At 43.5% G+C, this 25,221-nt stretch overlaps 2 protein-coding genes across 3 annotated transcripts in view; one reads left to right on the top strand and one right to left on the bottom strand.

Moving 5' to 3' along the window:
- The first annotated feature begins 380 nt into the window (after positions 1–380).
- PACC1 (proton activated chloride channel 1) lies at positions 381–19,711 on the top strand. Of its 2 annotated transcripts, none has more exons than XM_032102943.1 (8): positions 381–608; positions 4,249–4,345; positions 5,832–6,041; positions 8,061–8,215; positions 9,057–9,199; positions 14,361–14,505; positions 17,467–17,571; positions 19,016–19,711. In XM_032102943.1, exons 1-8 carry the CDS (start codon positions 573–575, stop codon positions 19,175–19,177), a joined length of 1,053 nt encoding a protein of 350 aa, XP_031958834.1. In that variant the 5' UTR covers positions 381–572; the 3' UTR covers positions 19,178–19,711. The 2 variants fall into 2 exon arrangements, with proteins under 2 accessions (XP_031958834.1, XP_031958835.1); XM_032102944.1 differs by having other exon boundaries at positions 520–608; positions 4,186–4,345.
- Positions 19,712–21,840: 2,129 nt separating this feature from the next.
- Positions 21,841–25,221, bottom strand: part of PPP2R5A (protein phosphatase 2 regulatory subunit B'alpha) — a 42,746-nt gene continuing 39,365 nt past the window's right edge. The window contains exons 12-13 of the mRNA XM_032102942.1: positions 23,796–23,897; positions 21,841–23,057 (exon numbers count right to left, since the gene is read on the bottom strand). Coding sequence (XP_031958833.1) covers positions 22,925–23,057; positions 23,796–23,897 — 235 coding nt within the window. The 3' untranslated portion in view covers positions 21,841–22,924. The remainder of the gene's footprint in view (positions 23,058–23,795; positions 23,898–25,221) is intronic.

Below are 25,221 nucleotides of genomic sequence, written 5' to 3'. Positions count from 1 at the left end.
GGTGTTCTGCTAACAGCCTTGAGCAAAAGAAAATAATAAAAATGAAAAAAAAATCAAAAGGGTAATGCTGTGCAGCTTGGGGGGAGCTGGCAGAATTATCATAAACTGCTTTTCCAGTCTGGCTCATGCTCGTGTTAGCAGAGTTGTGAAGCGCGCGCTGTAGAAAAGACTCCTCTCCGCGCCAGGACACAGCACACCTCTTGGGGGGGAGAAATGTTCCTACAACCCTCCCAAAAAGCCCCTTACACGTGTGCCGAGCAGCCGGCGTTGTGCTGCCGGACCGCAGCGCCGCGCCCGGACTACGCCTCCCGGCAGCCCCGGCAAGGGGCGGGCACCGCCGGGGGACGGGAAACGGCCGGGGCGGGCGGCTCGGGGGTCCCGGCGGCGCCTGCGTGGCCCTGCCCGGGCGGGGCGGCTCGGTCCGGCCCGGCTCGGCTCGGATCGGTCCGGCTCGGCTCGGCTCAGCTCGGTCCGGCCCGGCTCAGCTCGGCCGGCTCGGCCCGTGGCTGCCCCGCCCCGTGCGGTGCCGGCGGGCGCTGCCCGGCCCCCTCGGCGCCGCTCCTGCCGATGCTATGCCAAAGCCAGAGGTGTCCGCATCCTACCAGGAGGTACGGGGGGCCCGGGGGGCCGCGGGGCAGCTCGCCGGGCGCCGGTGGCCGTCCCGGGGCTCGCCGCTCGGCGAGCGGGGGCAGCCGGCGCTGTCGCGGAGAGCTCGGCTCGGCGCTGGGTGCCTGGGGCGGCAGGCGGCACCTGCACCAAAACCACCGCAGGTTCGGGTGCGCGCAGCTCCGCGTCCTACCTTTGAACGTGGTTGAAATAGTGGGCAGCGGTTGTTTTAGGTGTGTGAGGTGGGTACAGCTGGACTGTGTGACCGGGGTTTGGTAACAAGGGGATGGTCTGTCGGGTGTGAGAAGCGATTTGGGTACTAGAAGTCCCGCATCCGAAACTGAAGAACGCTTTATCACACTGCCAAAAGCCTGAGGCAGCGCCTGGTTTGCATATCAATGTACAGGCTCAGCAACCCGACTTCCTTGCTCGTTCCTATCTCTCCTAGTAGGCATACAGGCTATTTGTGCCAAGTTCAGCAGCGGTAGAGAGTTACTGCAGAGCACTTTTGTTTGCATCTTGCAGGCAAAAGGAATGTAGATATTTTCCTTCCCCTGCATGTGACGGGTAGTTCGAGGCTCAGTTTTAATACATTCTAATTTAGTGTAGTACTGTCTGTTTAGTTTCAGCTTCTGGTTTTCTTGCCAGGCTTGGAGGCATTGGAAGGTGATGAATCAGCAGATCAGCTAAAGGCCTGTATGAACAAGTTCTCCTTTTATTTAAGGGGTTTTTATCCAGTAGCAGGGTTTTAGCCCAGGACTATCAAGATGGAATTTACTTACGTGCTTGTACATAGAGGAGGTACTTGAGAGAGTTAATGAAGCTGCACTGATGCCTGAAGTGTGGACTGGACTATGCATGTTATGTTTCCACCTTGAGTATCAGCCACCACAGACACTGCTCCATATGTTTAGGTTTATCTCAAACTGTGGCACGAGTCAAGATAGGGTGTGTATGTAAGTGCAGTACCTGTGTGCTCATCCCTTCTCTGGCACCTGCCGCAGTCTTTGTTGCTTCTGTCCCTAGCAGGACTGCACAAATATCTGGAGTTGCCTTTTCTGAGCTTCTGTTTCAGTGCTTTTCCGTGTGCAGGACTGAAAAAGAACTGCTGGGACATGGGCAGGCTCCTGCAGTTGTTTCTCCCTCAGCTGTATGTGCTGAACTCAGAGGAATCCTGAGTGAAGGTCTGTTTCATGCCCTTCCTGCCCTTGACATCCTCTCCTGTTTCTGCATCTTGTTGCAAGCTTAACCACCCTGCAATCTGTGTTCCTTCTGATTGGCACCACGCTTCACTCCTTTATCAAAAATACCACGTAGAAAGAGCTGGCATGTGAGGGTGAATCTGGTTGGCGTGCTCCAGTTTCACTGTTGGCAGAATCCCTGAATCTAAGAGGAGCGACGAGTGTGAACTGGAATCAGCTGTCCTGGCTTCCCCATCACCAGGAGACTGTAGCTCAGTGTGTGTGTGAGGTGTTGGGTCTGTAGGTCTGTGCTGCCCTGCCTTGCAGAGTCAGGATGCTGTGTGCTGCTCAGAGCGCAGTGCCTGAGCCATGCACAGTGCTGGCATCTTGGTGACCTCAGTTCAGGTGTTCAGGATCTGCAGTAAAATATAGTTATTTTTAGGGAGCAGGTGTTACACATCAGCTCAACCTCCTCACTGGACCTGAAGCAATGTTAGTAGTCCTGCTCTTGCTTGGCTGTCCTTCTCTGGCTTTATGTGTGTAAAGCTTATGAAACATTGTGAACAGAGATAAGAAAACATAGTTGCATATTGTTTGGGGTTTTGTGGTTTGTTTCTAAGGAGTGCTGAAAGGTTGTGCTTTCTGAGCTTTTCACAGAATCACAGAATCATTTAGTTTGGGAGTTACTTCTAAGATCATCTTTCTTCTGCTTGTTGGAAAGAATTGCTTTAGGTCCTCTTGGAAGGATAAGAAATGTTGCATGTTCTGTTCTTTTTTGAACTTGTGTTGGGATCTCCTTGCCATCGGGAATAGAATTCACTTACCCTCCCAATAACCTCGGTCAATGAGGTGCCTGTACGTGGGGAATCAGAGAGGTGTGGGATTCGGCTGAGGAACTTTGTAACTTGCATTACATTTGTTGGGTCAGCTCTGGTATCACCATTTTGCACAAGTATAATTGGAACTGTCTTCTTAGCTGATTTAGTGAAGTACAAGAGGTTCCATGAGTACTTTTCTTGGGTCAGAATAGCTTATTTTGGGTCAGGTAAACAAACAGAACCAGCATGTTTCTACAAAAAGGAGCAGAGTGTTAATTTTCCCTTATTTGATGGTGGTAATTGAAAAAGGTATCATCAGTTGGACCCTGGTAAGAGTCTTGCAAGTGAGCTGAGTTTTTAGCCTGGAAGTTACCTGTTCACTTCTTGCTTCATGCTAAGGGAAATCATGCTTTATTTATGTACTAAGCATTTAACAACAACCAGGTAACTGCTTTCATCTTGCTTTGCATGGTGGAAATGAGCACAGAAATACAGCAGGAGGTGATGGAGACTTTACGTCAGACTTTGAAGATGTGAAGTGAGCAGACTCTTTCCTAATAGGTGCTAATGATGATCTGGCAATAGTATAATGGTGATTTCAGAACTGAATTAAAGTTGGGTGAAATAAAAGCACTTCCTTATGGATACATGCACGTTGCTGATGAGTAAGTTAGGAGTGTGATGTTTAATAGCATTCAGTGCAGCTGCTGCGTTAACTGTGCCCCCATTTTCCTTGAAACAGGAGCAAAGCTAATGTGATGTGCTGCAAGCTCATGCCCTGCTTTGCATTGTTGTAACCTCTGTGTCAGTTCCCACCACGAAAGAAGACTTGGAAAACATACAGGAGATACTTTATATTTATAATGTTTAGAAACTGTAGTGCTTCATGACCTCATGTGATGCGTATCGGATGTGACAAGCTTCTGACTCTGATGGAAGTGGCCTGGCAGTTGGAGCCCGGAGTTCTGAATAGCAAAACAAGAAAACATGTGGTCTCTGTTGGTGTTTCAGAAACACTGGAAGACTAATTACCTGCATAGCCGCTAATATATAATAATCTGCACAGTGAGATCAAATAAGGACCAGAAATACAGAGATGCTTGACTGTTGTCTCATGATGACCCACCCACCTATGTGGCTGAGACTGTATTCCAGTGGCTTGCTCGAACACCTGTCAAAATGCATCTCGTGCTTTTTGCACCTCTTTATTAAGAAGTGCTAATGCTCTGTTTGCTGGTATGTGCTGTGGTTTCTTTATGCCTAAAAATATATTCTTCAGTGACAGAACCAAGTTCCTGCTTATTTCAGAGAACATTGTCCTAATTGGGGGTTTAAAGTGTGTTGGAGCTGCCAGGGAAATAATTACTTTGATCTTGAATGGAAAGGTGATGTTATTGTTGAAGCAGCAGGGTAGAAGTAGGTTAAATTTGCAGCATGCAAGTCACTTAATTTTTGTCTCTAAGTCTACAGAAATGTGGCTTTTGTCTTGTGAACAAGTGGAACAGATGTTGGGTGCTCTTGGACTGGGGGCATGGTTTTGTGTGTTTGGTTAGTTGGAGCCTCTTTTATTTGTACCATAGAAATTCCAACAATTGCAAGTTGAGAGCATGTTTGGAAATTGAACCACTGTTTTAACTACACAGCTGAGTGAAGATGTGGAGCGAGTATCTGAAAACCCAACAGAGGAGAGAGAAGGAGAGATGGAAGTTCATGAAGATTCCAGCTCTGTTATTTTACCAGGTGAGAACTATTGACCCAGAAATTACTGATTTTTAGGGCCTGTTAGCTGCTGCTCTGTGTGGCTTTGGTTGTTTTGGTTTTCTTATTTTATTGCACTTCTGAAAGCAAACAAAACACTAAATTACAAACACTAAATTACTTATTTTATGTGAGTCCGTACTGAGGGAAAGCCACGGAGGTTTTCCAAGGACTAATAGGAGAATATTTCTTTGTCACGAACTGTGCTCAATCAAAACAGGTTCAGCACGTCTGGCTCTGAGAGAGCTTAGTATGTCATCTTCCTTTATGTTGAGTATTACCTGAGTGGCAGTGGGTTGCAGGCAGAGTCTCTGTGAGATTTACATGAGCAAGATGCAGTATTGAATAGACAAGATTTTAAACAGACTCTTTGTTAAACTGCTTTTGGAGAGCATGGAGCAGTGTTAAATGGGCTTATTGCAGCCCAGGTGTAGGCACTGAGGTTAGCCAGCCTGAAAGGAGTATGGCCTAAGCACCTTGCAGCTGTTCAAGACATTTGTTTCAGCAGTGCAGTTTTATGCATATTAATGTCTTGGCTGCCATCTCCTGGCATGTAACTTGCCCTTGGACCTTTGTGAGTGGTTATGTGTGCAATTAGGTTTACTAGAAGGTTCATGTTCGCTGTAGGGAGGAACAAACACCAAACTGTGCTATTAGAGTTGGAGAGCAGCGTGTGGCATGGCCTGAGAGGGCCTGACTCATTCAGTGACACCACACAGAACAGTCAGCAGGAAGCATGGCTGCTTATTTCCTTTCTTATGTTGAGTTTTAGTGCTGCTTTTGTGTATTCAGCTGTATATTGCTCATGACCAAGATGTGATGCGTAACTCAAGAGTACAGGAACCTTTATCCTTGAAAGTATTGCCCAGAGAATAAGGTTTGAAGGAAAGGAGACTCTGGGAGAATTGGGTCAGTCTTTTTCTAGCTGTAATTGGAAAAATCCTTCTATGAAAGCCTTTAACATGCACAAGGAGTTATGAACTAGAGTGAAGTCACTTTAGTGACTTCTACCATGGTGGAGATGCACTGCAGAGAGCTGGACATGAGCATTAGAATATTAAATCACTCCTCTGATGCCTGTGCTGAGTGTGTGAAAGAATCGCTTCAGACTGGAAATGGAGGGAAAGGAGTTGTTTTTTCCAGAAGCAAAGAATTGACCATCAACAGACTTTCTTGTGAACTTTAAACTTTGTTTCTGAGTTGTCCTTGAAAACAAACCTCGCTTCCTGCCTGCAGTGGCCTTAAGCAGAGTGCCGAATTCCAGCATGTGAAAAGTCTTAGGATGATTACACCTCACACTTGAGAAGGAAGCATCTGCCTGACTGATGATAAAAACCAGAATTAGGTGTTTTTTTAAATCAAGCTGAGTTTGAGGCTTACTTTCCCCTCACATGATTGATCTTTAAAGGAAAATTCAGCACCAATATCTGTATTTTAAAGTCCCAATCCATATTCTGTTTGGTTCCAGATGGTGAACTGGGTACCACTACCCCTTCTTTGCGTTTCAGCAAGACCTGCCTAAAGAATGTTTTTTCAGTAATTCTCCTGTTTATTTATCTGCTGCTCATGGCTGTAGCTGTGTTCCTTGTCTACCAAACCATCAGTGACTTCAGAGAGAAGCTCAAGCACCCAGTGATGTCTGTCACTTACAAGGAAGTGTCCTTGTATGATGCACCTGGTAAGAGCAATAACAAGCAAAATCGGTTAAGTTCTCATTCATGTTTTCCTTGGATTGTTTGAAATTTTTGGTGGTCATTCTCCAGGGCCCAGAGTGCATATGTTACTTTAATTTCCTCTCCTTTTAATCTAAAGTTGTGTTGACTTTGCACAGAAATGTTAACGTTGTAGAGGAGATTTTTGGGAGCTTTCATGCCAATAACATGAATGGCAGAAGCTGTGGAGAATTATGCAACATTTGATAGACAAGAAGTGTTTTCAGACTCTAGAACGAGTCCTCTTTTAGGGGAGAAAGATAATTCCTTTTGGAAATATTCCCCAAACTGTATCATTCAAACAGGGTAACACATAGGATGTGTATCAGAAGCTCAGTGCTGCACTGGGCAGTGAGATGCCGTTCACACTAAAGAAGGTGAATTTCTCAAACCAACCACAAAATAACCACAATGCCACTTTCTACTTCCATCCTGCCTTGTTTACAACATGGTATTACATCAGTAGGCAATGAAAATGTGATGTGACTGCAGGGAACAATGTTGGCATAAAAATGCAGCGTGACAGCAGAAACTGTTGCAGTTTGCAGGAGGAATGGCTCCACAGGAACATTTTTGAATAGTGAGTTCTGTTGTTATTATTCTTTTTAATTGTCCAGTAGCTGTTCATGAGTAGAGCCATGGTAGCAAGTGCAGCTCAGTCAGCCATCAGTCAGTTTCCAGTTTAACAAGAATACTTCTTCTTTGAAGTGTTACCACATTTTCCAAATACCCACCTCAGTAATTGTGGCTGAAAGGTGAGTGTTTTGAGCTGTTGCCATATTACTGTAGTTGTTTTTCTCTATGGCTAGTTAGGCCCAGCTCTGGAAGTAGTGCCTTGGGTTTGGACCATATGAATCTGACTGTAAGAGCAAGCAAACTCAAGCTTTTCCCCTTATTTGTTTTTTTTTTCTCCATGTGAGCTTTTCATACAGCAACAGGAAGAAAATAAGCAGATTTTAAATAAGCAAAGCAGCATACATATTAATCTGAAAGTATTGTTGGAGATCCCTGCAGATCAGAGAACTAAATTAATGTAGTCCTTCAGTTTATTGCTCTGTTAAAATGATGAGAGGGCAAGTTGTAAGCATGGAGCTCTGAAGAAAGGCTGATATATGCTGAGTGCTTTGACATCTCACATTTTGGTGGACAGGTCCTCTCAGTTGTGTGAGTTAATTATATCTAATCAATCACACTCTTTTTAAAAATAAGTTGGACAAGATTATCTTCCAGCAAGCTTGTTTCAGTAATAAATATGGCATAGCTGGTGTAAAAGGATTTTGGGATCTGGTTCTTGTATTTTGCTAGCCTTCCAAAGCTGAGGTGGCTGAGGTTGTTTGAATGACATATCTGAGTTTCCATCCAGGTGGACTAGTAGCCTGCCTACCCAGTGATGTAAATAATAAGGGATGGCAGCAGTGAGTGTGTGTTTGATGGCTTTGATTTCTTGCATGATGTCACATTCAGTTAACAGAAGATGCTGTATTCTGAGGAGCATCTTTTTGCTTCTATTAGCTCAGCCAGTGACCTTTGATCTGTCTTGTATGGTATGTACATTATTTCCAATTAACATTTGATGTGTTGAATGCTACTATCTGAAAACTAAGGCACTGCATGTCCCATTTGATGCCCCCTAACTTATTTTACAGATTCACCTGGGGTGAGAGGGACTGATGGATTAGCTGCTGGCTTGTGAGAAGACTAGGGAGACTAGCTTCTAGGGACCTTGAATTGTTGTAACAGAATGTGAACCGTGATTTTTTTCCAATGCATCATGGGGGTTCTGTCCTGATGCTTTTGTCTGTTTTTGCTTTTGATGCTGGTGCTTTTGTCCTGCTCCAGAAAAATGTAGAACTGCATGGTTTAATTTGATTGTTTTGTGGGATCTTAAGGATAGCTCAGTATCCTGTGGGATTAAATTCCAGAATGAAAATCTGTGTACTCAGGAAGGAAATCAGTGCTCTGCAATGTTTTTTCTCCCCAACCAGGTATTGCCTTTTACCCAGGCAAGGCTCGGCTGCTTAGCTGCAAACATCATTACTACGATCACATTCCACCTCTGATAAATCCAGGTCAGCCAGGAGATATTGAATGCACCACTCAGAGGATCAACTACACAGATCCTTTTACTAATCAAACTATGGTAATAACAATATAATGGTACAAAGCTTATTCAGTATGGGTTTTCTGCTCATGATCTTATTGGAAAGTAAAAGTATGTACTGTGCTGTAAAGAAATCCATGCTTCTGGTTTGGTTTTTTATAAGCCATCTGTCATTTTGTTTTCAGAAATGTAAAAGACCCCAGTCAGTGTGCGTGTGTGTTATGGAAGATCAGCTGTCCTGTGGGTGTGTTCAGCACAGAAACCTTAATGGGATAAAATAAGGCATTTTTCACAGTGAAACTCTCACTTCATTCTTCTCCTAAATGAACTGGGAAGCATTTTCCTCGATACTGTAAATCTAGTTTTGATTGAAAGCAGTATCAGTACCCATTAAAGAAGGATAGCTAATCTCTTTTTGTATGTTTGCTGGGAATTCATACATGAATTCCTGCTAGGAATTACATACCATGTTTGTCACACTTGGAAGAATCCCAAATGGCACCAGGTGTTTCATTACACTGAAATGCTGTGAGCCAGCAAGGTGGGTACATTGAGTGATAGAGTGTCTTAAATTACCCTTAGAAGTGCAGGGAAGCTTGCTTCTGTATAAGCAAATGCCCAAAACCCACAAAGGACCATATTTAATGCTTAAATATTAATATTTAAACACTGAATCTTGATGTAAAGACCTCCTTTTTAAACTAAAAGGAGGGACTTAATTGGCATTCTTGTTAGGTATTTTAATAGATGTGTACTTAGTAGCACATCTATTAAAATCAGTGTGTATTAGATTTCTGTAGAGCATTAGTGCCAGATGGCAAATTAATGAACAGGAAATGAGGATTCCTTTGCTCCTCTCACCATCTCTGTCTGCTTACAGAAGTATGCTTTGGTTGTTCAAGGCCCTCGCGATGTGAAGAAGAGGGAACTGGTGTTTTTGCAGTTCCATTTAAATGAAACAGACCAAGATTTTAGTGCCATTGACTACCTGCTGTTTTCTTCTTTCCAAGAGTTTGTCAGCAGGTATGTAAAGGGGGGATGAGCCTGTGACTGCACTGAACTTGCTGTCACAATAATTGTGAAAGTAGGGCTTTTTCAGTGAAAATTAGAGAGGCTTTTATGTTGTTTTTAATATTTGGACTATGTTGGTGCTCTTTCATGTCTTTGTTTACTAATCTGACCTTTAAAAATGTACTGAGGGCTTTTTCCAGTGACAAAAACTGTTCTTCAGCTGGGCTTAAACCATTTGTTGCTGCACTTTCTAAAAGTTTGGAGTTTGTGCTGGCTTCCTGCTGTCTGCTGCTATGGGTGATCAGGAAGTGTGCTGTCCTGGGTAGTGTGTCAGGAAGTGCACCAAGAACATTAATATTCCTGTACCATTTGGGGGTTTTTAAAGCAATTACTGTAAAGGTCAGATCCCCAGGTTGATTTATTGTGATTTCATTGAATGATTAACTCTGTTTCTTTGTATTACTGGCTTTATGTAAAATTCTACAGAATGATATAAATTTATATATGGAGTTTTCAAAATTGCTTCATATTGGTTTGACATTGGTACCACTGGAGTATCTAATCTACCTTCTTCTAATTTTAACAAGAATGGAATTAATCCTGTCTTGAACTTTCAAGAAAGACCCGCTCTTTTTCCCACCTTTTGAGAATGAATTTTGCACTTAATTGTTTAATTTTTACTGTAATTTAAATTCAGGTTCTGTTCTTCCCTCTGTGATCCAGATTAAAAGTTAGGCAAGAAATATTAGTCACAGTGAAGCCTGATAGAAAGCCTTAATTTGGTAATAGATGCTCAGTGAAAAAGGGACAGGGGATAAAGGACATATGCAAAACAAAATTAGGGGAGGGAGGGAAGAGAACAGATTTTATTGTAGCAAGGCCTTCTCAGGGGCTTGGACATGGTCAGACTGGTGCTTTTCAAATGGATCAAAGACTGGAAGTGTTCAGACATGATACCTCTGGGTGGCCAAAGACCAGTTAGCTGGATTTGCCTTTTACAAAGCATTTCTAAGAGATCCTAAGTCTTTAACTACTCTCTGTAATTGTGCTAAAACACCTCATAAAATGTTAATGCTCCGGATATTTTAGGCATTAATATTTTAGGGTGAGAAAATACCAGTTAAGAGTGGTGGTGTAGAAGGTGCTGCTTGCTCCTTACATGTTGTTTTTTTCTGGTTTTATGTCTTGTGCTCTGGTTAGAAATGCTTACAGTGGGACCAATTGCAGCAAGGTGCTCAGCCCTTTCTATATTGTCAGACACAAGCCCTGTCTGAGACCACCCCTGGTGCTGCACCTGGCTTGGGGCAGGATGAACCAGCTACCAAGCCACAGCTCAGTCTGTGCATCCTCAGGCCTTGGAAGCCTCATGGGAAATGGGGATGTTTGTTTGGGGATGCGTCCTTTGTGCTTGCTTGGGGCAGGTAGTAGGGGAATGGGAGTTAAAATTAGTTTTGAACTAACCCACGTGAATGGTAAAATTGGGAAGGGAATGAAGGCTTTAGTGGTAAATGATCTGCATGTCTAGGTGGAATACAGGAAAAGAACCAGCTGTGGGCAAGAGGCCAGTGGTGTCTCTTCTACAGCATCCTCCAAAGCTTGGTACAAATGACATGGCTTGTCTTGCTCAGTGCTGTGTTTGCTGTCCTGGCATCCTGGGGCATGAACTCGGGCTCAGGGCAGGTTGGGAGTTTACATTTCTCCTGACTATGAAAAGTGCATGTGAAACTGCACTGTGTATGTGGAGAGAACTCGTTCTGTCCAGCTTCCAGCAGAAGAGAAAATAGAAACAATTTCTTGTTCATCAGCAGATGGTAAATTTAGCTGATGGGAAGTCTGGATTAAGAGATCTGTAGAAACTGTTGTGTGTCCTTCCATACAGCCTCTAACAACTTCAGTTACTGGCCTCTGTTAACTGCTTTTCCTGACAAAGTGTCTCACTGGTTATGAGAGCCCAGAACAACACTGTGCCCAGCAGTTCATGTACAGTGTCATCAGAGGTGCCACAAGCAGTACAAAAATGGCATCTAGAGACTTGTACATTTAAGAGATTTTTTGTGGTGTAGTAAGTGCTGAGGACTTGAGCAAAGTCCACTCGTTTCTGTCAAGGGCTTTATTCTCTGCAGCTCTTCCGTTAAAATTGGATCAGGCTCCATGAAACTGGCACTGCTCACTGGTTTTGTTCTGCTCTCCACAGAACACTGCTGCACTGTGTGCTGTTGTTGGCCTCTGAGCTGGAGGGAGATGCTGCTGGCTTCTTTTCTTTTTCTTTTTCTTTTCCTTTTTTTTTTTTTTAAGGCAGTGGCAGCTGCTGTCTGTACCATATTAATTGGAGGGAGGGAGGGAAATAATGAAACCCTTGCAAATTACCCAAAAAGTGTGGCTAAAAATACAAGTTCCGATCCTGAACTGTCATTAGGATAATACATGGGGTTTAGAAGAAAATCCTCTGAATATACTCCTGGCAAAACAGTTGTTAGTGTAGCATGTCCCATAACTTATGGTCCTGTGGAATGAAGGATACCAGTGTGAACAGATCAGAGATGATTTAAGGGTCTAAACAGAGCTCCATGTTCATATCTCTGATCTGGATTGCTGCATGCAGAGAAATACAGCATAAAAGGACTTTTGGTACCACACCAGCCTTTATTAGATGTCATGGCTGTTTGACAGTTTGCTGCTCTGGGGAGATGCAAAAGCAATAAACACAAATTAGGTTTGAGCCACCCGTGGGTTTGGCTCTTGCTGTTGCATTGGAATGTACTGGTGGGATGTCCTAAAACTGCCTCTAACACCATAGAGACTGGTGTTAGAAGGATCCTCTGCAGCACTACAGCCCAGTCCAGAAATAGGTTAGTGACTCCCACAGATGAAAAAAAAAAAAAAAGAGAAAGAAAAAAGGAAGGAAAAAAAACCAAACAGCAACAAAAAAAAAGAGGTGCAGCCTGTGTGGGTTGTCTGTCTTTGGTGTGAAGAGGGAATTAAAAGAAACTGCCTGGAGAACTGTTTTTTGGCTTAAAATCCCTTGCCTGTCTTGTGTTCACTTGCTTGTGTGTGGTTTTAAAGCTTTGTTATTTGCCCTCTGCTATAATTTGTGCAAAGCTTGTGCCTCTCCGCTCTGCTCCTCCCGTCCGTCCCCCTTTTTTCCCCTCATTTTATGGCAGTGGTCTGGATTATGGGCACATGCAAGGAGATGCCTTCTCAGATCACTTCTCCACAGCTTCTCCTAAGATATTATTAATCCTTCTTTTTCAAGCCTACAATTACTGTCGAAGGCAGAGCATACTGCTGCTGTCTGCTGCCATGGGAGTTGTGGCTGTAACACTCAGCTCTGCGTCATAACTTCCTGCCTCATTTTTCCATGTTGGCTTGGAAAGCTTTTCTGGGATGCCGTATTTAGCCAGACATTAGGCATATGACTGGCTGGCAAAGTGCTAATTATGTATGTTCCTCTTGAGTGGCAAAGCACTCCAGAGCTCCTCCGTGCCGTGCCCTCAGCTGCTGCTCTGCCCACATCCCGAGGGGGGAAGCAGTGGTTGGATTAGGTGTTCCCATGTCACTGGTTTGTTCTGGTGAGGAGCAGGCTTTGTCCTTAGGCTCTGCCCACATCTTTCCTAGGGGAGGCAGAGAGGTGCCATCCTGTTGGGGTTACTAAACAAGCACCTGATGTGACAAATAAAGATACTGCTAACTTCCCAAAACACCCTTGGAACGGCATGTGTCTTGATGGGTAGCAAAGCATGTTAGTTTTTCTTCCCAGAAACCCTTCTCTTTTCTGTGCATGTGCCCAGTGGAATTCTGTGTTTGGGCCCATTGCCTGAAGCCCTGATTTGAGCAATGGCTTTACTGGGTTTTGCCCTCCCATGGACACGTGTGTATTCATCTGTTAAGTCTGAGCAGGTGGTGTACAGAGTAGCCATCAATGTGATGATATTTGTATCAGTGCAGTCCTTTTGGTCCTTGTAGATAAAGGCATCTTGATTTGCAGGAAGAAAAGGAGCCCTGAGTTTAAAAACTAAGGAGAAAAGACAGGAAAAGTACAAATCCAGTCAGTGCTGGAGAATTCTTCCTGATTGGCCTGTTCTGGGACAAGAACTTGCTTCTTCACCTCTGCTTTTCATATCTACTTCTTTTCATCTTTCTCCTGGAAGACCAAAACACGTTAATCTCCTAAAAGACCCAGTCATGCACACCCTCTGCCATAAAAGCAAAGAATCCTCTTTCCCTTCTCCTAGGTGGATAGATTTAGTCTGGATCAAAACCCTCTCCCTTCTTCTAAGGACCAACATACCCTGGCATATCTCTACAACCTGAAATCTGTCTTTAGTAAAAATAGACTTTAATGATTCATGACTTACCACAGTGGGCTTATTTCAGAGGGATGACATGGAAGTGGCTGAAAGCACAGTACTGAGGCTCTCCAAGGAAATAGCATGGTTAATTCACTATGTCCTGTGCAGCTGGTAGAGAAGAGGTGGAGACCAGATATGCCTTAAAGCTCCCTCTTTACTGCTTGCAGCATGAGGGATGTTGGAAGCCTTAAAATGGCTTACAGTCACAGTATTAAAAGACAAAACCCAAACCAAAACACACAAAGCAATCCTGCTGTTCTGAGGGCTGCAAATAGCTGTGATTGCATATTGGGAAAACAGTTATTGCAGGTGGGAGCCTTACACCAAAGCTACAGTCTTTCCAAAATAATAGGAATATCCCAAATGTAAATTTCGAAGTATTTTAAGCATGTCTGCATTGCAACTGGTTTATTTGGCAACCAGAAATGAGGAGAAGCACCCTGTCCTTCCTCTAGGCTCTTCCTTCTGTCTCTTGCTTCGTAACATGGTGATGAGTTGTTTCCAGAGGTCCTGGTTCTGCTCCTTTCTGTCCCAGAGGTGACAGATGAGCAGAGCTGAACTCCCCTGTGAGGCAGAACAATCCCTACAGGCAGGCAGAACTCCGGGGTCGTAGGGCACCAGGTAAGTCCTCTGCAGCTAAGGATGCACGAATGAAGTGCTGCCGTTAATGAAAACATCACTACACCCAATGGTTTAAATACATTGAATTTAGCAGGTGGAGAATAAAAGGAATTGTGAAAGTAGTTTGAAGTGCCTGTAGGTCTGACATTCTCCTGCCTACAGTGCTCAGTTTGGTCAATAAAGTGACGGTCTTTTCCTTTTAGTCCAGAAAAAGCAAAATTCATGAAGGACTGTGAAAGTTCATACTCCAGCTGGAAGTTTTCTGGAGGCTTCCGGACTTGGGTCAAGATGTCCTTGGTCAAAACAAAAGAAGAAGATGGTAGTGAGACTGTTGAATTCAAACAAGAGGTAAAAAGAAAAAAAAGTTCTCATAATGTTTTGGGAGTTTGGTTTTTGTTTCATTGCATCCATTACACCACTTGGCACTGAGCAGTTTTGGCTCTAGTTACTCCCATTGTTTCTCAACAAGGAGGGATTCTGTAAAAGTGTGAATGTCTTGATGTGCTCAGCTGTTGGTGTGGCCTAGTGACCCAGCTCAGGAAAACTTCTGCTGACAGGGAGGCCAGAAATCCAGGCCTCAAATGGGTTATGACACCTGAGGTGAGGGTCCAAAGAGATGAACATAGAAATATTAGCACAGCTACCTACAGTTCAAGGTGGAGAACAATTGCCAAGGGAATTGTCTAAATAACAGCTACTGTTGGAAAGAGGTATTGTTTAGATTGCCAGTGATGTTAGGATAAAGAGGTAAATGTAAGTCTTGTATCCTTTGTAGCATTCTCATGTCTGCTTTTTGTTTAAGTTTGGAATTTTTAGCTGCTGAGTGTCCTTAGAAACATGGAGTAACTTCACTTCTTGCATCATTTACAACTAGAAAATATGCAGGTGGAAGATGAAAACTTATCTAGAGAGGAAATGAGCCTGACTTTCATTCCTGTTCTGTTCACATTAATGCACAGGAAAATAATTGTGTTTTGAGTTTGTTTTTCTTCCAGTGTTGGTTGGAAAGGAAGTGTCTCATCAGTGGTGAAAAATGAGGATTTTAAGAGCTGTCCTTTCCAGAGGGTGTCTCTTTCAGAGACTATACTTTCTCTTAGTCCATGGTACTCTTGGAAAGAGTGTTCTGGGGAGAGCAAAATGAAGCAGAATATCCAGTTCTATCTTTAGTTTTCACAGTTAGGTGTTACATGGCACAGCCTTAAGGGAAGAGCAGAGCTGTGACTGTGAGAGGGGTATCCTCCTGCTCCACTAGAGAAGGACAGGAGGCAAATCCCAGAGTCACGCAAGTCCCAAATTAATGCCTTGGTTTGGAGGAGAGGAAAGAATGCATCAGTCTGCTGCTGCCATGTAAGCACTGACAGTAGACAATTGTCTGTCTGTCCTTCATTACCTACAGCTCTGTATCACTTGCCATTTGGTGCTTACCAAGTATAGGATTTTTGAAAGTCCTCCTTTGTGTGCCCAAGTCTAACATGTCTCAAAGTGGAAACAAAAGGCTGGCTCAAATTCAGGAAAAAATGAGCTTTTTGTGACCATAAACATCTATTTAGTCCTGCAGTTATGGACTCTGATCATCAGAGTAAGTGAACACTGTTGCTGGTTTGGGTTTTCTGTTTGTTTTGTGGGTTGGTTTGTTTGTTTGTTTTTAATAAAACCTATGAGCCAGGAATGAGATCCCTATTAATAATACAGCAGATACTGAAACAGCTCAGACATAAATTGCACTTGCTTTGTTTGACAGTACAACATGGGCTCAAATTGCACCAAGAAGTCCATTAGCCTTTCAAACCCAAACCTGGGAGCTGGCATACTGGAAAGATGGATACAAATACTAGGTCAAACAGAACAGTCTCTCACTCTGCTAATTAGCCCAGCAGTCATTCGTTTGTATTTTCTTCCTTCCCCATTGCCTTCGTTTGCCCTTGTGTGCTGTTTGTTTTCTGGTGTGCAGTTTTCTTGGATGAGTGTGGTTGGGGTGCTGGTAGCCTGCAATAAGGAAATGAGCTGTGCAAGTGTGGGGCAAGCCTGCAGCAAAGATATTTGACCAGAAACCAGGGGGTGGGGAAGCTCCCATATGCTCTGAGTGGCCATAAACAGTGTTCTAGCTCCTGCTTCTGCTTGTTCACAGCCTAAAATCTGTTCAGGGCAGGGACTGGGGAGCAGACTGAGAGAAACCCTGAGGTATTTGTAAAGAAATTGCACCATGGTAGATGGGAGGCTTTTGTAGCAGTGGGAAGGCTTGTAAGGAGATGAAGAAAGTGGTCTGCTTAAAGACTTCCAAATCAGCCTTCCTCTGCCTGGGAAACCGGGCTCACAAAACATGGAAAAGGCGTGTTCTTCCATCATACGTCTCATCTTCATGTCACAACACTGATATGAAGTCAAAGTGCTCCTGGATTCATTGCTTCCAGCACAGAATGAAACAACTGCAGGACGAGCAGCAGTACTCCCCTCTGCATGCACCAAGATGTAAACACTTCTCTGAGGGTTGAAGAAGGGAGAAGCCCTTCCACCACTGTGCTTTCCTGAGGTCCCTGTGTGGCTCTTGGGCAGTTTGTGTTGTCCCCTAGGAGCAGGGGTCAGTTCAAACTGTGTTGGTTACTGCCTGTGTACGAACCCTGTGTAGTTCCCCCCTGGGCTGGGGGCAGGTGGTACAACACAAATGTTTTCCTGGGGCCTGATATCTTAATATTTTCCTGGTTGTGGTTCTTGAGACTCTGGTTTCATGTGGCTGTAACACAGTCTGGTATCCTAACCCAGTTCCCTGTTGGAATTGTGTTACAGCTCTGCTGGGCAACATTAGTTTCAAGTGGTGACCTAGTTAATGGGCAGTACTGGGAAGTATGGGTTGGTTGTTAACACCTGGGCTTCTTTCCTTCCATGTTCATTTGGCACTTGTTGGAATCTTCTAGTTTATTCTACAGCTGATTTTTCAAAAAGAAGGAATCTTCTTTTTGACCACCATTGTGTGGTTCTCTGGCAAATAAAACTAATTTAACATTCATTCATGAGAACTTTCCAAAAGTTGTATTATTGCAAGTAAATGAATTTTGGAAATTAGTTTTCCCCCCTTGAAAGGCAATGTAGAAATGGTATTGTACTGTGAGAAATAGGAAAATCATATGAACATGAGACGGAGGGAGGAAACTGCCTTTGCCATATTTTGGCAGCCCATTGTTTTAGGTAGAGAAAGTCTGAGGTGGAAGGTCCCTAAGCAGTCTGGTATTTTCACCTTCTTACAGGCCTTTCTGTTGCACAAAAGACTCATTGTACGGCTAAAGAAAGTAACCTGCACTTTTCTTTCCCCAGACCAGTGTGGTTAACTACATTGACCAGAGAACTAAACCAAGGAGTGACCAGCTGTTTTTTGTGGTGTTTGAATGGAAAGATCCTTTCATACAGACTGTTCAGGACGTGAGTAACCCGCTAGTCCCTTCTTGAACCACTGTCTGACTGTGCATGCTCATGGTTTGTGTGAGCATGCACTTGCCTCTGTTACCTCACTCCAAGCAGAAATGCAGAGGAAGGGTGAGGAGACTTCTGAAATTTCAGGCTAGGCTCTTCCTTATGTCCAATAATGCATTGTGTGTGGAGGTCAGGACCACCTGATGCTTTTCTTTGGGCTGGTGACACTCAGCATTCTGCTTGCAGCTAGAGGTACACGAAGCTAAGCAAAGCACCTGTCTCCTGTGTTCTAGCCAAGTGTAGCTTCAGGTCAGGGCTGAACTTTTTGCTTAAGTAAGTCTGCTTGGGTAATCTGATTTAATTACTTTTTAAAATTAATTTACAAGAAACCCAGGCTGAAATAAGAATAATAAAAATAGCCTTGTGCCATTATTAGAATAAAATGTGGTACTGTATTTACCCAACAACCAAGGTCCAGCAGCAGCAAAATCTACAGTGTTGCTGTTTTCTTGCCCAAAACCAGAGTGTGAATGCAGACTGTGTGGGGCAGGAGATGGTCCTGTGCACTCCTGCTGTCCCAGCAGGACCCAGGCACTCCTTGGCCTTTAGAGCCCAGTCCTATTCCCACACCTCTCACTCCTCTCTACCGGGGGGGTTCACTCCTTTGCCACCTCCCAGCTGCAAGCTGCCCTCGATCCAGTGGATTGGGGGTGCTCGTTTCCTCTTGCTGAAGGTCCATAATTCCCAAGCAGTGGCAGCTTTCAGCAAGATTAACAAATATGGGAAGCCTGTTCGAGACCACCTGGCTTAGGGGGATGACCCAGTGACACCGTGCTGGCCAGCCCAAAGTGTGTCCTGCTCCATTGCTGCCTAAGCCTAGCTCTTCCTGCTCCATCGGAAATCCTTGTGCCTAGAGGTGCAAGGAGAACTCCAAACTACAAATAAGCTTAACTATTCTTGAACCAAACATAGCAAAAAATACAAAATAGTGGCTGTAGCTCTGCAGCAGCAGTTGTTGCTGTCAGAAGCTGGTTTAACATTATGCTGCTGTCTTGGTAAAGCTTTCAGTAGTTGCTTCTCTGAGCTTTGTCATCTGGAAGATCTTCAATGTGACTGCTCCTTTTTGTAAATACTTAAATAATACAGTAAGTTTAATCTGTAATTTTAACAATTTAACTGTACCTCCAAAGTTTTAAAACAATTCCTTATTCTGAAATACTCTAAAAGGAATTTAGCAGTCAGTACAAGGTGTGTTTTCTTCCTGATGGCAGGAGTCAGAAAACCATGGTGTGGGGAGAAGGCACTGCAGTCCACCTGTGCAGCATAAAGGAATATGCTGCAAAACACTTCAGTCTGGAAAATGGAGTTGTTTGGTGCTGAATAGGTATAATATATGTGGAATATAACATACATGGAATCAGATGAGGGGACTAATATTTGTCATCTCTTTCAGATTATCACAGCAAACCCCTGGAACATGATTGCTCTTCTTTGTGGTATCTTTCTGGCCCTGTTTAAGGCAGCAGACTTTGCTAAGTTAAGTGTTAAGTGGATGATCAAAATCCGAAGAAGGCATCTGAAGAGGACTCGTCAAGTAACAAACCACATAAACTGAGGCTAAGGCTGCCTTCTAACTGTTCATAGCAGGAGGGATAGAACATAACTGGAATAAACTGCAGTCAGCAGTTAAAGCTGCAAACCAGGTATGTTTTCTTCCAGAGAGATGCTGGCTGGAGGAACAGCCTAGCGAACGGCCTTGGAACTGCAGACGGAGCTAACTCTAGGACAGGTCTAACAAACTCATGCTTTTCTAGTCCCAGTTTAACAAGTTTACCTCAGTGTATGGGGGAACCACAGGGAAAAAAGGGAACTCACTAATGTTCAGAAAGTCATCACTGTAGTAAATGGTGAAAAAGTGGGCAGTGTTTGAATGTTTCTCTAACAGACCCTTTAGTTTCTGCATCAGCTGTGAGCTGCACGTAGCACAGTCACTGCCTTGATGGTGCTTAGTGGAAGGCAAAGTACTCTGAAAACATCCTGGCCTCTCTTCTCCAAAGTATGTTTTAAAACAAAATACACTGGAATTCTATTACGTGTCATTTTTGACTTAAAGTGCAACAAGTTTAATATTAAAAAATATTTCAAGTAAGCCATTGTGTGCCTTCTTTGAAACTACCTGCTCTCAGGTTCAGATGGAGCTTCACAGGAGGCAGTTCAGGGTGTTATGGCATGAGGATAAGGTGAAAACCAAAAAGATTTTCCTGATCAGTGCAGCTCAAAGAAAACTCAAGCAACAGGACAACCTGGGGGGCTGAGCTGGTGGTCGATTTCCAAGTCTGTCTCAGGCTGTTGCTTATCCCTCTTTCTGGCAGTCTTTCCTAAGGAAGTGAAAAATAGTCTTTCATCAGCATGGGCATGGAACTGTGATTCTCTGTTCTGTGGGGAATGCCTGCTCACCAAGTGTGCTGGGGTGGTGGTGTCTTTTTCTTCCTTATAAGTCCTTTGTTAGTTGAGATGCCTGACTTGGACTTGTGGAGTCTACAGGGAGCAGGGCACCACTGCGTGTTTGCTCTGAAGGCTTTGCTGCAAGGATGCCAAGTCACAGTTTGCTTCTTCCTTCCTCTTCCAGCAGAGTACTCAGAGGAGTAAGTGTATCAAAAGTACCCCCTTACCTTTCTTCCTTGTTTTTGGCAACTGAGGCAGCTTTTGGGACAAAATTTATTACTTTCAGCTGATTTCCAGAGCAAATTAAGGCACATCATTGACCAGACACAGCCTTAAACAGGGGAACAACAACTCATTGTAGTAAAATAAGCAGAACAGCAGCACTGGCTGTTAGGAGGAAAGTGTTTAGTCAGGGGCCAAAGATGTTTGTATGGGAGACAAGTGGTGTCCAGTCCCCACCTTATCTTCAGTACCTCACAATGATGGCTCCTGAACAGCTCAGCCAAGAGCACAGCAAGGGACTGAGATTGAACTGGATGGGAGCAGCAAAGGCCATACACTGCATGGCTGAAGCAGACAGAGCTACTCCATCCCTGGGCGATGGGGAACAGGACAGAAACCAGGCAGAGGCTGGGGGGGGATGGATAAAATCCCCACTTAACCCTTCCACAGCAAGAAAACCCCCACTGACTTTGCTACCTAACAGCCTGTGCTATGACAAGTGACCTTTCTTAGTGCCTCACTGCCAGAGAAACACCCAACTGTGCCTTGAACAAATGGTATTACAGCAGCTATTTCTAGGATTTTACAAAAAAAAAAAAGGATTTAAACAATTTGAACAGGTACTGATGGATTGATGGATCCTACTACATTTTTTCTTCCTTTTTTTTTTTTGCTAGTGAGGTCAGAGCAGGTAAGTTAGCTGCAGCTGTGGGGCGAGTAGAAAGCATCATTAAATGAAGGATAAACTCCTTTTTGCAGTATGTACTTTTTTTCCCCCCTCAATAAACTCCCCAGCAGTCCACTTCAGTCACTACATCTCAGCTGTCAAGATGTTTTGTTTTATAAGGAAATGTTACAAGAGCAGGCCAGTGATCCCAGCCAAGAAACCTTTCTTTTACATACCTATTTATAGGAGTGATTCTGACAGCAAGTGTTGCACAATTTGGAAGGGTATCTTACAGCTCCTGTGTTGTTTCTGTTACCTAAGCCTGATGTCTGTAACTTTTGGGAAAACTTGTAACAACTACAACTGCCAGTGATTTGTTCCTTGGACCCCTGCAATGTGTTTGGTTCTCCAACATTTGTGTAAGTTATTTCCTTTAGGCTCTAGGACAGCTGAGCAAAGCTTGTCACACACTGGGAACTTTATTCTTCTAAGGGCGAAAAGGCACTAAAGCACTAAACCGAGGTGAGCTGTGCCAGTGTGACTGTCCTGTCCCTGCAAGAAGGGCCATGAAAGGTAAAGGGGTTTTTCCCCCCTAAATTCTGGGCTGCCAGCTACCATGGAAGTTACTTTGGGCAGCTGATTCACTGCTCTTTTTATGTAAAACTGACAGAAAGGAGCAGCGTATTGGATTGATCCAACAGAGCAGTTGGGAGTACAAGGCCCTTTAGGCAGTGCTAGTCCCACACCCTCTGTGAAACAACTACCTAGAGACAAAACAAAGCAACAATAAGTGTAATACACATGACTCAAACAGTATAGCAGGGACTTCCCCACTTCTGCCACTCCATGAAAAGCCAGATTGTACAGTTAAAAAGGTTGGTTGTAACAGCCATTCTAATTCTCCTGGTCTTCATAAACACAAAGATGTGAGGTACAGCACTAAATACAAACATAAAGACTTTATTGAATGCTGCTCAATTCCCCAAAGATCTTTCATTACAAAATTTTTCCACACAACTGCAATTTAAGAGATTGGAATGGTACTCTGATAAAAGATGTGAAAAAAATACTTGATCAAGTAAACAGACAAGACTTCTATTGCCAACTTTCCACCTTTAAGAAACAGACTGCATTTTCTTTAAAGAAAACAAGGAACTCTTTCTTGACATCCTTCCCTCCTTACTGAAAAAAAAATACACTAATTTCAATTTTGGTCTCATTCTTCAGTCCATGAGATGCTAAAACTAACACAGAAACATCCAAGATGGGTCTCTCCGAGACTGCACCACTCTGGAGTGTCCTTGGGCTGATGAGGAGCATCATTGATGGGCTCTCCAGAGGAAGCTCCATCCTCAGCTGTAGCAGGAGGAAATCCCTAATGAGCCCAGGACCCAAGAGGCAGCAGGAGTGGAGTAGAGGCACTGGCCACCCCAACCTGTTGCAGCTGATTCTCTCCCTACTTCACCTCCTTTCTAAAGTGAGCATTGTGTAAATCTAAATCTGAATCCAATCAGGAATTCAAGGACAGCGCTGTATCCGAGTTCCTTTCAATGCTGTAAGGGGCATATACTGAGTATCTCAAGTTACTGGTAACGTACCTTGGTTTTATTTGAGAAAGTACAGCACAACTAGAAGCCTTTTCTATCACCTTAACCAAAGTATGCAGCAATGTGAAAAGCACATATAAAACAAGGAAAAATGTGTACGTAGCAAACTATACCACCTATGTGCAACACAATCAAAAATTCAAGTCATAATTCGCACCACTCCCGTAATTATTTCACTCATTAAGGATGATAATTCAGTTCTATGAAACATTGGAAGTGACAGTATATCAATTAGACAAATTTACAATATGTTGTGGTAATGACATCACTTAACTGCTGTATTTAAATTCAAATCTTTACATTTGCCAGAGAAAAAAATTGGCTGTTTCTATTATACTGATGAGGTTTCTTTTGCAAATCCTTATATATTTCAAAAGGGTACAAAAAAAGAATGTCTGCCGAGTAGAGGTGGTCATTTCTTTTATTTGGCACTTGTATTGTGTGCATTGAGCACGTTGTGAGTGCTGTTCTGCTTTTCTGCCATTGCCTTCTTGAGCTTTAACTCCTCCAACCTTCTCCACAACTCTTCACGTTCCAATTCTTTCTTTTTCTCTCTGTAAAAAAGAGTGAAAGATGAATTTCAGATGTGTTTTAAGCACAAGCTAAGAGACACAGTCACTTAACTGTGACTTGTGTCTACCAATTCCTCTTTCAAGTTTTTCTCCAAAGCTGTATTTAGAGGCAATTACAGTTTCCTCAATTAAAAAGTGAGCATAACAAATCAGTAATAATGAGTGGTTAAACTGTACCTTTGCTTCAGCAAATGCAGACAATTGCTGTAGGGTGGCTTTGCACAGATGGCTGCAGTTTTAAGGAGGTTTTTTTATCACATGCACACAAATTAAGGGATTGAGCATCTTTGGGAGGCAAAGAACACCAAGCTTGGCAGTGGTCTCAGCTGGTCAAGGGTCACCAGTGCCCTGCCTCCCTGACTCCAACAGTGCTGCTTAGTAGGTTAGTACAATAAGAGATGTTTTTACTGAGCTAGGAAGAGTTCTCCAGCTCCATTCTCTCCAGACACCTGAGGCAGCACAGCCAGCAGCAGCTGAGCCCGATTTCACCACACAGGAGAGAGCACCCTCCCTGCCCAGGCAGGATGGGGAGCTGGGGCCTTCCTGTCCCCTCCCTGGGCTCAGCTCCCCCACGGCACTGCCAGGCACTGCCTCAGGCACGGGACAGCCAGCACCAAACAGCTCCACTGCAGAGCCCTGCAGCCACAACAGCAAAGCAACATCCAAAGTGACAGCCTGGACACAGACTCAGCAGTGGGAACTTGGAAAAAGGCTCAGTACCTTTGCCTTTCTGCTTTGTATGAGCTTGTGAGTTCATCGAAAAGCTTGCCATTCATTTCCATCAGGGTTTTCAGCACGTTGTACACCAGTGCCACAATGGTTCTGAAACAGAAGGAGCACAGCCATTAGATTTACTCAGTGACAAAATTAACTTCAGAAAACAAGCACTTGACTTCTTTTTTGGATTCTGAGCTTCTTATTCAAGATACTACTCTAACGTCAGGGAGTTTCTGAAACAAAATCCTTTCCATTTTATTAATTTACAGAGGAAATTATAGTATAGTTAAACATTTTTTGAAATGGCTATTTAACCTTGAATTCCTGACTTCTGTAATTGCACAGGATATAATTATTCATGCTGTGGCTGTACTTTAAAGCCATTCAATTATGTGAACCTTTAATAAACCAAGTTTTAACAACAACTTTGTAATATTTGAGCAATGAAATATGAGAGTCTAGAAAAATAAAACTTCTGGCTCCTAGCTTCAAGAAACAGCAGACAAACCACAGGCTTAGTGTGGTTTAGCACAGCCATGCAAAGCTCTCCCAGCAGTGTTTCTGGGCAGCAAGAGTCTTGCTAGAGAACTAGAATCATGAACATCAGATAATGGATTTGAGTACCTCAGTTTCTTTAAGAAACTCAACAGCTTGAGCAACACTGGCTGTGTGTTACATGGCTGCCTGTATGCCTGCACTGCCCTTCTTTTTGTGAAACATTCATATTTCAATAAACAATGTTGAACATTGTGTTATCTCCTTTAAACCCACCCATATTTATACAAAGAAATAAAAAGCCAAATAGAATTAAACATTAAAATGCCTGTCATTGATCTTATCATTAATCAAAAAAGCAGGTAAACTGTCTTCCCTGTCTTCTCCCTCCCTGACAGTTCCCCACTGAGTGCAAAGCTGCAGCCCTGTGACCTTGAAAAAGGAGTCAAAAAAACCCCTAAGGAAGTAACCAAAGAAGGAGGTTTGCCTTTTCAGTGCACTCTGTGCATCGTGGCACTAGGAAACCTCCCAGGTGCTCATCAGAGCCTTGTGCTCATTCAAAATGCACAGTGTCCTTTGCCTGTTACACACTTATTTTTTTAACTTCGTGGTTTTTTGTATCCTGGCTTTCATGTGGTTTGAGGTCAAAAGCCTATTTAAGGCTTTGGTTTTCTGAGAGGAAAAGTTCGATTTTAAGCAAGTAATTGAGTCCATATCAGCCAGCCAGATGGATAAAAGCATGTTTTGCTGTCCTCCAAAAGAGATTAGCATCAAAGGATTAGACTTTTTTCCCCAAACTTCCTTGTCCTCAAGTAGGCAATTATCCTGTGTCTTTTACTTCCTTCATAAAGGGCAACTTCTGGCTGCACACAGAGAAAGAGGGACATCCTCCAGATTTGTTGAGGTCCCAAATATATTGATGCTCCAAGGACTA

This window comes from Corvus moneduloides, chromosome 3 (assembly GCF_009650955.1).
Source record: "Corvus moneduloides isolate bCorMon1 chromosome 3, bCorMon1.pri, whole genome shotgun sequence".
In the NCBI taxonomy this organism is placed as follows: Eukaryota; Metazoa; Chordata; class Aves; order Passeriformes; family Corvidae; genus Corvus; species Corvus moneduloides.
Note: the sequence above shows the minus strand (reverse complement) of the source record. Positions and strands in the feature narration are given on the sequence as shown.

Excerpts from the sequence above, each read along its gene's own strand:
- PACC1 (XM_032102943.1), top strand. The coding sequence starts at position 573 with ATGCCAAAGCCAGAGGTGTCCGCATCCTACCAGGAG. Across the intron at positions 609-4,248 it reads TGTCCGCATCCTACCAGGAG|CTGAGTGAAGATGTGGAGCG; the intron begins GTACGGGGGGCC and ends TTAACTACACAG. Across the intron at positions 6,042-8,060 it reads GTCCTTGTATGATGCACCTG|GTATTGCCTTTTACCCAGGC; the intron begins GTAAGAGCAATA and ends CTCCCCAACCAG.